Source organism: Camelus bactrianus, chromosome 18, assembly GCF_048773025.1.
Source record: "Camelus bactrianus isolate YW-2024 breed Bactrian camel chromosome 18, ASM4877302v1, whole genome shotgun sequence".
Classification (NCBI taxonomy): domain Eukaryota; kingdom Metazoa; phylum Chordata; class Mammalia; order Artiodactyla; family Camelidae; genus Camelus; species Camelus bactrianus.
In genome coordinates this window covers 24,949,808-24,962,466 of record NC_133556.1, presented here as the reverse complement: position 1 = coordinate 24,962,466, position 12,659 = coordinate 24,949,808, and the positions used below count along the sequence as shown (strand labels likewise).

General features: G+C 40.4%; 1 protein-coding gene across 3 annotated transcripts; it reads left to right on the top strand.

The window, feature by feature from the left end:
- The first annotated feature begins 7,287 nt into the window (after positions 1 to 7,287).
- Positions 7,288 to 10,478, top strand: LOC141573307 (KH homology domain-containing protein 1-like). 3 transcript variants are annotated; one of them, XR_012500372.1, is made up of 4 exons: positions 7,288 to 8,399; positions 8,506 to 9,200; positions 9,422 to 9,598; positions 10,186 to 10,478. XR_012500372.1 is itself a non-coding variant. In XM_074346341.1 (3 exons), exons 1-3 carry the CDS (start codon positions 9,074 to 9,076, stop codon positions 10,210 to 10,212), a joined length of 327 nt encoding a protein of 108 aa, XP_074202442.1. In that variant the 5' UTR covers positions 7,302 to 9,073; the 3' UTR covers positions 10,213 to 10,478. The 3 variants fall into 3 exon arrangements, 2 of the variants coding, with proteins under 2 accessions (XP_074202442.1, XP_074202441.1); XM_074346341.1 differs by having other exon boundaries at positions 7,302 to 9,200; positions 10,190 to 10,478; XM_074346340.1 differs by having other exon boundaries at positions 8,373 to 9,200.
- Positions 10,479 to 12,659: the final 2,181 nt, after the last annotated feature.

Genomic DNA, 12,659 nt, shown 5'->3' with positions numbered 1-12,659 from the left:
GGTGTGAAGTGGTATTTCACTGTTGTTTTAATTTGCATTTCCCTAATGACATAGGATGTGGAGCATATTTTTGTATGCTTATTTGCCATCTTTATGTCTTTTTTAGTGAGATGTCTGTTCAGATCATTTCTCCATTTTTAAATTGGTTATTTTCTTGTTGAATTTTAAGTTTTTTGTATATTTTGGATCATGGCCCTTTATCAGATATGTCTTTTGAAAATATTTTCTTCTAGTCTGTAGCTTTTCTTATCATTTTCTTGACAATGTCTTTCACAGAGCAGAAATTTTAAATTTTAAGGAAGTCCAGCTTATCAGCTATGTCTTTCGTGGATTGTATCATTGGTATTGCATCTAAAAAGTAATGGAATATTATCCAGACATAAGACAGAATGGAATCCTGCATTTGTGACAACACAGATGGAACTTGAGGGCATTATGTTAAGTGAAATAAGTTACAGAAAGACAAATACCATCTGATCTCACTTATATGTGGACTTTTCAAAAAAAAAACAAAACAAAAAATCCAAGTGGATAGATACCTAAGAAATGATTGGTGGTTGCCTGGAGATTTGGGGGTGCGGGTGGAATGGGTGAAGATGGTCAAAAGGTACAAACTCACAGCTCTAAGGTAAGTCCTTGGGATGCAATGTGCTGCATGGTGACTAGAGTTAATAATACTGCATAGCAGATCTGAAGTTTCCTAAGAAAGTAGATCTTCAAAGTCCCTATCACAGGAAAAAAAAAAAAAAAAACAGAAAAAATTTTGTAGGTATGTGTGATAACAGATGTTAACCAGACTTAATGTGGTGGTCATTTTGTAATGTATACAAATATTAAATCATTATGTTGTACACCTGAAACTGATGTTGTATGTCAATTATACCTTAGTAAAGAAGTCATCACCAAAACCAAGGTCATCTGAATTTCCTCCTATGTTATCTTCTAGGAGTTTTATAGTTTTGCATTTTTTTTTTAACATTTTTTATTGATTTATAATCATTTTACAATGTTGTATCAAATTCCAGTGTAGAGCACAATTTTTCAGTTTTACATGAACATATATATATACATTGTCACATTTTTTCTCCGTGGGCTATCTTAAGATCTTGTATATATTTCCCTGTGCTATAGAGTATAATCTTGTTTATCTATTCTACAATGTCGAAATTTTGAAGTTTTGCATTTTATACTTAGCTTTTTGATTCATTTTGAGTTAGTTTTGTGAAGGACGTGAGGTCTGTGTCTAGATTCTTTTGATTCTTTCCTTTTTTTTTTTGTATGTGGTTATCCAAGTGTTCCTGTGCTGTTTGTTTGTTTTTCTGTGACACAGTAAATATTCTAGAGATGCAAAGATAGACCAATAAAAACAGATCTTCTAATATAATTTAACATATTATCATCTTAGATACTGTAAAAAGCATTTTATAAAAGTCAACAAAGATGTCTGATTTTAAAACAAGTAAATATTCTTTTTTTCTTTTTCTTTTTAACTTCTAAAGCATTTGCTTTTTAAAAACTTTGCATTCTTTTTCATTGAAGTATAGTCAGTTAACAATGTGTCAATTTCTGGTGCACAGCATCATGTTTCAGTCATACATATATGTACATATATTCCTTTCAATATTCTTTTTCGCTATAGCTTACAGCAATGTTTGTTGAAAAGACTGTCTTTCCTCCATTGAGTTGCCTTTGCTCTCTTTGTCAAAGATCAATTGACCTTATTAGAGTGGGTCTGTTTCTGGATCCCTTGTTTCGTTGATCTATTTATCTGTTCTGTGGCCAATACCACACCATCTTGATGACTGTCATTTTGTAGTAAGTCTTGAAGTTGGGTAGTGTCAGTCCTCTGACTTTGTATTTCTGTATCTTATTGCTTTAACATGTTTCTCAATAGGTAGAACATCTCATATACTTGTAACTTATTTTCCTTTTCTGTGAACTGCCTACTCATGTTCTTTGTCAATTTTTCTGTTGGGAATCCTCATCTGATTTTTGCTTATTTGCAAGAATTCCTTACCTGGGCTACATCTCAGTACCTTGGTGCTTTGGTTTTCAAGTATCTTCTTCAAATCTGTCATCCATTTGATAACTTTGTAATGTCACTTTCTAAGTTTTTTTGAAATTGAGATGTAATTGACATATAACATTATATTAGTTTTAGGTGTACAAAATAGTGATTTGATATTTGTATATTTTGTGAAATGATCACCACAATAAGTCTAGTTGTCTAGTTAACATCCACCACTACACATGGTTACACAATTTTTTTTTCTTGTGATGAGAACTTTGAAGTTATATTCTCTTCGCAACTTCCAAATATCCAGTTTAGTATTATTACAATAACTATAACCACCATACTGTACATTACATCTGCAGGACTTATTTATTTTATAACTGCAACTTTGTACCTTTTAATGACCCTCACCCCTGCCTTTGGCAACCACTCATTTGTTGAAAAGAAATCCTCAAGTTTTAGGTATTTGAGATACTTATACAGAAAATTAGTTATCTAAAATTCAAGCAATATGGGTATCGCTCATATGTGGAATCTAAAAAAAAAAAAAAAGACAAACGAACTTAAATGTAAAACAGAAACAGACTCATAGACATAGAATATAAACTTGTGGTTGCCAGTGGGGAGGGGGCTAGGAAGGGACAGACTGGGAGTTTGAAATTTGTAGATACTGACAGGTATATATAGAATAGATAAACAAGACTATACTGTACAGCACAGGGAAATGTATGCAAGATCTTGTGGTGGCATGGTGAAAGAGTACGCAACAATGAGCACATGTATGTTCATGTATAACTGAAAAATTGTGCTCTACACTGGAAATTGATACAACATTGTAAACTGACTATAACTCAATAAAATAAAATAAAATAAAATAAAATAAAATAATATAAAATAAAATGAAATTCAAACAAACTGGGCATCCTGTATTTTACCTGGCAGCTCTGGCTTTGAGACTTCTCTGCCATCCCAGACCCTCCTCTCTGCAAGACTGGGAAAGACTATTTCTGTAAATATACTTGTATGTGTTATAAATAGCCAAATCTCTCTTTACATTTTGTTAGGGACTAATTATACAATAGAAAATCAATTCTTCTTGGTCTCCTTTAAGAGCACAGCTAAAAAACACAGGCATTGCCAAAGACTGAACATTTGATTATCTTATTCTGCCCACTACCCCTTTTTTAAAAAATTGAAGTATAGTTGATTTACAATGTCATATTAATTTCTGGTGGACGGCACAGTGATTCAGTTACACATACACATATGAATATACACATCCCTTTTCATATCCTTTTTCATTATAGGCTCTTATAAGCTGTTTAATGTAGCTCCCTGTGCTGTACAGTAGGACCTTGTTGTTTTACATACAGTCGTTTATATAATATCTATTTTACATGCAGTAGTTAACATCTGATAATCTCAAACTCCCAGTCTATGTCCCCCTCTTTCCCCTGGTAACCTTAATTTTGTTTCCTATGTCTGTGAGTCTGTTTCTGTTTTATAAATAAGCTCATTTGTGTCATTTTTTTCTACATATAAGTGATATCATAAGGGATTTGTCTTTCTCTAACTGACTTCACTTACTATGATAATCTCTAGGTCCACCCACATTGCTGCAAATGGCATTATTTTATTACTTTTTATGGCTGAGTAGTATTCCATCGTGTATATATATACCATTTCTTCTTTATCCAGTCATCTGTCAATGAGCATTTAGGTTACTTACAGCTCTTGGCTACTGTAAATAGTGCTTCTATGGACACTGGGGTGCATGTATCTTTTCAAATTAGAGTTTCCTCCTGTTATATGCACAGGCGTGGAATTGCTGCATCATATGGTAAGTCTATTAGTTTTTTAAGGAACCTCCATACTATTTTCCACAGTGGCTGCACCACACTGCATTTCCACCAGCCGTGCAGGAGGGTTCCCTGTTCTCCACACCCTCTCCAGCACTTACCATGTGTCTCCCAGTGCCTTTTTAACCCAACAAATGGACAGATACCTCCTTCCCCACCTTCTGTTCGGAATGCTCACATCTTTCTAAAGTTTGGCAAGTTTCTAATTTCAGGAGGTAAACGTATTTTTGTCTACTAGACGGAGCTAGAATCTTATTTCTACAGCTTCCTGTGCACCCTATTCCTGGGTGTCACAATTAAGAGGTACAGTGGCCTTTGTCTTATAATTCTGGGGACACTTTTCCAAAGCAGTCTTCATCTTAACATTCCCCACATAAAAAAATTTTTTTTTAAATTAAAACAAACAAACAAAAACATTCCCTACAGATGACCAAGTGGGTAAAGGGGAAAAATGAAAGAAGAGAACTTCCAAGTTCACCTACTGATCATGTTTCAGCATAACTACCATTACAAAATAATGCCATTTTCAGCAACATGGATGGACCTGGAGAATGTCATTCTAAGTGAAGTAAGCCAGAGAAAGAAAAATACCATATGGTATCGCTTATATGTGAAACCTAAAAAAAAGACAAAGAAACTTATCTACAAAACAGGAACAGACTCACAGACACAGAAAACAAACTTCTGGTTATGGGGGTGGGGGTAGGAAGAGGGAGGGAAGGGATAAATGGGAGTTTGAGATTTGCAGATACTAACTACTATATATAAAATAGATAACAAGTTCATACTGTATAGCACAGGGAACTATATTCAGTATCTTGTAGTAACTTATGGTGAAAAAGAATATGAAAACGAATATATGTATGTTCCTATATGACTGAAGTATTGTGCTGGACACCAGAAACTGACACAACATTGTAAACTGAGTAGACTTCAATAAAAAATAAATATATACATATATATATATATAAAAACAACTACCATTATTTGAGAGGAATCTCACAGCTGTGCTCAGAGCCTGGGGTGGGGGTGGGGGTGGTTCTGGGTGCAGGCAGCTCCTTCCCTCAGTTGTCCAAGATGGTTTAGGGGACTTTGTAGCCAGAGGTCAAGAACACCTCCTTTTCTTTACCAGGTCCTAAACTGATTGATTTGTCTTTTAAAATAGCTGTGAGTCTAAGATTGAGAACTTTATTGACATGTTGTTCAAAACCATTTTTGATGAAATCCTTTTATTTGACACTCAGAATATTTGGTAATAATCAGATATTACTCATTGGTTTCACAGCCCCCTACTAGTGAGGTTTTATTTGGTAGGGGGGAGTAATTTTGTTTGCTTATTTACTTTTCTATTGTTTTGCATTCTATTTTATTGAAGTATAGTCAGTTTATAATGCGTCAGTTTCTGGTGTACAGCATGTTTCAGTCATACATATACATACATATATTTTTTTCAGATTCTTTTTGATTATAGGTTATTACAAGCTACTGAATATAGTTCCCTGTGCTCTACAGTAGGACCTTGTTGTTTATCTATTTTATATATAGTAGCAGTATCTATAAATCTCGAACTCCCAGTTTATCCCTTCCCACCCCTTTTCCCCCTAGGTAACCAAAAGTTCATTCTCTCTGTCTGTGAGTCTGTCTGTTTTGTAAATAAGTTCATTTGTGTCTTTTTTTTTTTTGATTCCACATACAAGTGATATCATATGGGATTTTCTTTTTCTTTCTGACTTACTTCACTTAGAATGATGATCTTCAGGTCCCTCCATGTTGCTGTAAATGGCATTATTTTATTTACTTTTTTATGGCTGAGTAGTATTCCACTATATATGTATACCACTTCTTTATCCATTTATGTGTTAATAGATATTTAAGGTTGTTTATATGTTTTGGCTATTGTAAATAGTGCTGCTGTGAACATTGGGGTGCATGTGTCTTTTCAAATTAGAGTTTTCTCTGGATATATGCCCAGGAGTGGGATTATTTATTCATTTTTAATGGCAGTACTAGGGACTGAATCCAGGACCTTGTGCATGCTAAGCAGACACTCTACCACCGAGCTATACCCTCCCCTCTTTATTGACTTGAATTGTCTGAAAATTTAGAAAGTCGCAGCCCTGTCTCTTCTTTCTAGCAGTAGATTGAGAAGAGAGGCTGGTTGATGGCCAAGCCCACGGACATAGCCTGGTTACAGATCCCTGGGGGGTGAGGAAACTGCTTCTCATCTCATTCCTGAGAAAGGGATTACATTCAAAGAACAGTTTATCTCTTGTTCAGGGCACTGATGTGCTGCTTTTCTTTACGTGCTAATAAAAACATCACAAAGTAGAAAAGTGGAGGGTATAATTCAAGTGGTAGAGCGCATGCTTAGCATGCTGAGATCCTGGGTTCAATCCCCAGTACTGCCATTAAAAAACATAATAAATAAATGAATGAATAAGTAACCTAATTACCTTCCCGTACCAAAAACCAAACCAAAACAAACAGAACATTACAAAGTGGTCAACAGGATCACGAATAGAGCAAGTGAAAGATTAAAAAGAAATTTTTGGGGCGGAGGTAATTAAGTGTACTTATTTATTTATTTAATGGAGGTACAGGGGATCGAACCCAGGACCTCATACATGTTAAGCATGTGCTCTACCGCTGAGCTATACCCTCCCCCTGAGCAAGTTAAAGATTCTGAAGGACATGTCATTTCCTCATCCCTCTGCCCTCTGCCCTGTGGGATGCAAGCTGAGTACATTCTCTTTTAGAAGGGAGCGCACGGCCCCACACTTAATGTCCCGCTCTTCTAGTTGTGTTTATCAAACCCTTTTTCTTGTATATAGGAAGAATTGTCACCTGGGGAATGGACTCCGGCTAGTTCAAGGGCTTCCCGGTACAACAGCTGCTTAAAACCTTGGCTCCACAGAAGGGCAACAGCCACTGTGGACGGTGGTCTGCTACGAGACAAAAGCAAAGCAAAAAGAACAACGTCAACTACCAACAACAACAAAAACACCCCTACCTCCCTGGTACTTTCATCCTCCTGGGCAGCTTTAGTCTCTGTAAATGTCCCTCTTTGGTGGACTTTTTCATTTATTAAAATATCTCCCCAGATGGGAGAAGGTACAGCTCTGTGGTAGAGCACGTGCTTAGCATGCATGAGGTTCTGGGTTCAATCCCCAGTACCTCTGTTAAAAATATTTTAAAAAATAGAAATAAATTAAATATTTCCCCACATTTCATTATCACCTTCATGGATCACATTTTAGGAGACTGGCAGGTGGGAAGATTTACTTTCCCTTTGCATCTATAAAGGATGTATTTTATTTAAAACAAAACTTTTCCTGAAACAAGAGGTGATTTTTCTTTTTAATGCAGTGGGTGTGCATTCCACACTGTTCCCGTCATGTGCTGGGTAAACCAACCGCGCTGCTAAAACAGAAGGCGGGAGACTCACAGGATTTATGGTCTGCCTATTACACAGAAGCCTGTTACTCTGTTTAAGGGATTAAAAAAAGATACCTTGAGATTGGAGGATTGACTAAAAATGTCATTGTCGTTTGAATAGACTTCCTTTGTCGGAAGTTATTCAATTAATGTTGCATTTTAAATATGCACATACAAATATACACAGTATGGAAGGATAACATGACAAATAATATTCCCCTTTCTAACTAATCTTCGTAACATACTCTCAGACTTCTTTTTTCCTTTCCCATATCTGGGCATATAGATTTAACTCATTCCTTTCTATTAAACTTTCTATTAAGAAAAACAGACCAAAAGGAGGTAGAGAAATAGTGTAATGAACCCAGTCTATTGTTCAGCTTCAAAATAATCAGTAATCTTGTTTGTATTATATTACCTACATTGAGATTGTTTAGAGGTAAAGTCTAGATGTACCATTTCATTTGTAAATATTTCCTGCTCACCGTTGACCCTTGAACATCACCAGGATTAGGAGAACCGACCCACTACACAGTGGAAAATCCACTGATAACTTACAGTCACCCCTCCGTATACCGGGTTCCTCCCCACCTGCCACTCAGCATTTGTGGAGTCAGCCAACTCCCAAGCCTACTTACTACTGAAAATATCCACGCACAAGGGGACCTGTGCAGTCCAAACCCGTGTTGTTCAAGGGTCAGCTGTATTTAATTTTACTACTAGATCTTAACTTTTTACAGTAGTGTTAGATTTATAGAAAAAAGGAGCCAATAGTAGAGTTCCACACTGTATCTTTTCAGTTTTCCCTGTCATTAACAGTCCTCTATAGAGTGTATTATACACACTGTTAATCATCGTTAAAATCAACAATAGTGACACATTACTATGAAACAGTCCCTACTTATTCCCATTTCCTTAATTATTATTATTATTTTTAACCAATTATCCCTTTTGTGTTGCAGGACCCCACATTGCCTGTCATCTCACCACCTCCTTAGGCTCCTCTTGGTTGTCACGTTTTCCCAGACTTGCATAGGTTTTGATCACCTTGACAGTTTTGAGGCACACAGGCTGCCCCTCCTGGAAGTCGTGTAAGGTTTTCGCCAAGATTAGAGTGGGATTATATGTTTTGGGGAGGAAGATCAAAGAGGTCAAGGACCATTTTCATCACATGCAAATTTCCTCTCTCCAAACAAGTTGTTTCAGGTGTTGGAGCTTCCGTTTTCTGGAAAGAGGTCTTGAATGGTGGGTGCAGGCACTCAGTGAGCGCGGCTCCGCGGGCTGCAGGTTCCCCCAAGGTGGGCAGGTGTGGTTCCTACAGCTGTGGCTGCGGGAGACCTCAGCCTGGAGAGAAGGGCCTTCTAGAAGACATGGAGGCTTCGAGGACGGTGGAGTCCTCCGAGGCCGCGTGGGTTCCATTCTTCAGCCGCCCGGCTTCCTCCCCTGACCCCCTTCCCAAATTCTCTCCGCTTGGCACCCGAGGAGCCATCGGATCTGCCCCAGCGCACATGGCTATGCAGCCGGCCAGAGACCCTCGCAAACTCAGCCTAGCGGGCTTACGGGTGTTCCAGGGCCCTCAGACGGCGGAGTCGGTGGCGGACAGCAACCCTGTTCCGGAACCGCTGGTTCGGAGGGGCGGCGGGGCGGAGGGACGCGGCGGCTGCGGCGGGATGCGGGTCTGGGCGCGCGGAAGGGGCGGGGCCGGAGCCGGAGCCGTGAGCAGCCGCCCTCCCCAGCTCCCTCCCTCCCTCCTGCGCCCTGGCAGATGCTGCTCCCGGTGCCCCACCGGCGCCCGGGGCTTCGTCGTGCCCTAAGTCTGAGGCAGATTCCAGACGACAGTTACAACCCAGAGATCCTTTACGTGGAGCTGTGGATGCTTCCCGTGTTGTTCGGTGAGTGAGCCCGGAGCCCGCGCCCTTGGATGTCCGCCGGTGGCATCCGGTCCGATGCCGCCCACGTTACTTCTCACGGGTGGGGCTCTGTCAGTGCCCCCGAAGTTTCCTGGAATCCTGGACTCTCCGTGGGCCAGTCTGGGCGGACTCCGACCCCGAGGGCCCCTTCCCTTCGTGACCCTGGGGCCCGAGGCTCAGCACCCCTCTCCTCCTCTCCCCAGGCCCGGACGGCGAACTGATGACGGCTCTCCACCGGTGGTTCGGGGTCTTACTCGTGGTGAGCGCGGTCCCAGGATGCGGAGTCCTGATCTTCATTATTGGGCCGCCCTTCTACCAGCATCTTACGATGCTCCTCATCGTGGCGATGTCTTTCCAGCTTCGGATCCGCGAAAACCGAGGTAGGAGTTCCAGGGGTCCCAGCAGGGAATGCTTCCTCCGCCCAGGAGCCCGGGAAGGTGGACTTGCTTGCCGCATCTTTGCGGCTCATTCCAGTTCCTTAGTCTCAGGGCCTGGGACAGTTTCGAAAACAGCCACCAAGTCTTAAAAATCCCTGGGTGTGTGTCCCAGCTCCCGAGCCGGGAGAGCGAGAAGAGTTTGGGAAGGAGACAGGGGCAGGACCCAAAGGTGAAAATCTAGCACATCTGTGCACTCTGGGCGAGGGTCCTGGAGGGATGTCGGAGCAGCACTTTTAGGGGATGTCCTCCGCAGAGTCTCTTGTGGGCCTGCCCTACCACTTAGATAACTAGGACAGCGGATTTCCAAGCGTAGTCCCAGGACCAGCAGGATCAGCATCACCTGGGAGCTTGTTAGAACTGCAAACTCGGGTGCCCACCCTGACCCACGGAATCTGAAACTGGGGATGGGACCAAGTAATTTGTGTTTTAACACGCCCTGCAGCTAATTCTGTTACACACCAGAGTTTGAAAACCATCGCTCTAGGGTCGTCTCCTCAAAGCCTGCACCCAACCAGCTGCTTTCTTTTTAGCCAGAGCTCGGACCAGACGGCTGCTAAATTCTGCGCGGGCCTCCGGACGCTCGGTTTAAGGCTGGGACCGGTCCTGAATCCCTTATCCTTATCCAGAAGTCGGCTCATGGCGGACCTCACCACAGGGACGGCATTGCTGGGGGATAGAGGCCAGGAGGCTAAGGCGCTATGAAAGATGCAGATGACGATGGGTGTGGAGACCACCATCCTTAATTCTGTCACCTTCAAGTTATTGCAAGCTTGAGCTTTTAAGGAAAGTTTCAGTGGTTTTATAATAAATTATCTTTATTGGTTTTGTCTTTTTTGTTTCTTTTAAAGTGAAAGCAAATTTATTTAGAGAGATACACACTCCATAGAGAGTGCAGGTGGTCTCAGAAGGCAAGAGAGAGAAAGACCCATTGGTTTGTGTTGATCAGTGTTCTTTCCAGGTTATAATGGGAAAAGGCAAAAAAAAAAAAGTTTCAAAAAGTGTTTTCAGCTCCTCAGAGTGTTAGGGAAGGGGGTGATGGAATCTCTGGAGGAGTCCGCAATACCTTGGCTCTGGAATCAAGCTCACCTTTCCTGCCTGGGTCCCCACCGGAAAGAGCAGGGAGCTTCAGGGAGCAAGATGCCTGTTACGGGGTACAGCCCAGCAGTCCAGGCAGGTGAAGGCCAACAGCTGTTCCTCGGTTGGGGTACTCCGGCTCTCTGCTAGCTTTTCAGGAACAATTCAGCTGCAGCTATGAGCTCTTTGAAGCCAGTTTGAAGGGAATTGAAGAACTTAAATGGAAACACGTGTGGAATATATCTGGTGAATGTGCTTGATAAGCAGAATTTTTGTATTTTTGTAGAGGTGGGGAACAGAGAAATAGCTGGTGATGGAGAGGGCATTGAGTCAACAATGCTTTTATTTCCCTCAGTAGAATAGGATGGGATGGTGGGCCAGGTGTGATGCTGGGGGAGGGAGAGGCTAACAACCTAGAGGCAGGTGGGGATGATAGCGGCCCTCAAGCCCTGTGAAAGCAGGAGGAAAGCAAACCCAGGGCCCTGGAGGAGGGAGCAGCTTCTGGAAGGGGGAGCATATGTAACAGGAGGCTCACAGGGCAGGACTGGAAGCCTTGTGGAGAGATTCCTTTTGCCTGAGGAGAAAAACTTATCTTTTTTTTAAATTGAAGTATAGTCAGTTTACAATGCTGTGTCAGTTTCTGGTGTACAGCATAATGTTTCAGTCATACGTATACATACATTCCTTTCATATTCTTTTTCATTATAGGTTACTGCAAGATATTAGAAATGGTTCCCTGTGCTATGCAGTAGGACCTTTGCTTATTTATTTTATATAGAGTAGTTGGTATCTGTAAATCTTAAACTCCCAATTTATCCCTTCCCACCCCCTTTCCCCCCAGTAACCATAAGCTTGTTTCCTCTGTCTATGAGCCTTTCTGTTTTGTAAATAAGTTCCGTTATGTCTTTTTTTTTTTAGATTATACATATAAGTGATATCATACGGCGTTTTTCTTTCTCTGTCTGACTTCACTTAGAATGATGATCTCCAGGTCTATCCGTGTTGCTGCAAATGGCATTATTTCATTCTTTTTATGGCTGAATAGTATTCCATTGTATATATAGACCACAATTTCTTTATCCAGTCATCTGTTGATGGACATTTAGATTGCTTTAAAGTCTTGGCTATTGTAAATAGTGCTGCTATGAACATTGGGGTGCATGTATCTCTTTGAATTAGAGTTTCTTCTGGATGTATGCCCAGGAGTGGGATTGCTTGATCATATGGTAAGTCTATTATTAGTTTTTTGAGGAATCTCCATGCTGCTTTTCATAATGGCTGCACCAAACTACAAAGAATACTCGTATTTACATCTTCTTTGACCTCTGATTACTCAATCTATGGCTATTAATCAACATTTCTCTAAGAAAGAAACATTAAAAACTGTATACTACTTTCATAACTAATAAACCAAAACTTACACTTTTACAAATGTGTTTGCTCCAATTTTTAAATGAGTGTATATATTGAATGGAACTTGTAAAATTTAATGAAATCACAAATCTGATAGATTCTCTTCAATGCTAAAAGTAGCTATAACATTTTAAAAATAACATTTGCTAACATCTCAGAGCTTAAGTACCAGGTCCTGTTCAGCTTTAGATATGTGATATTATCAATATTCAAAACAGCCCCATGATATAGGTCCTCTGATTATGGCCTTGAAATTCAGACATGGAGAAACTAAGCAACTTGCTCATGGTCACACAGGCAGTTGGGACTGGAGTCCAGGGTCCCATGCCACGTGCCCCTTTATCATTATAGTGAATACAAAATAGATTGTAACCATTTCATTAAAACCAATTAGAGAAATGCTAATAGTAATCACTTCCTTGTTTTTGTTTGTAGTTTTATCATCTAAGGATCCGCTCCTAGACATTATGTGTAAGTTTTAACTTATTTCTGAAAAAGTAGAAAAATACATATTGGA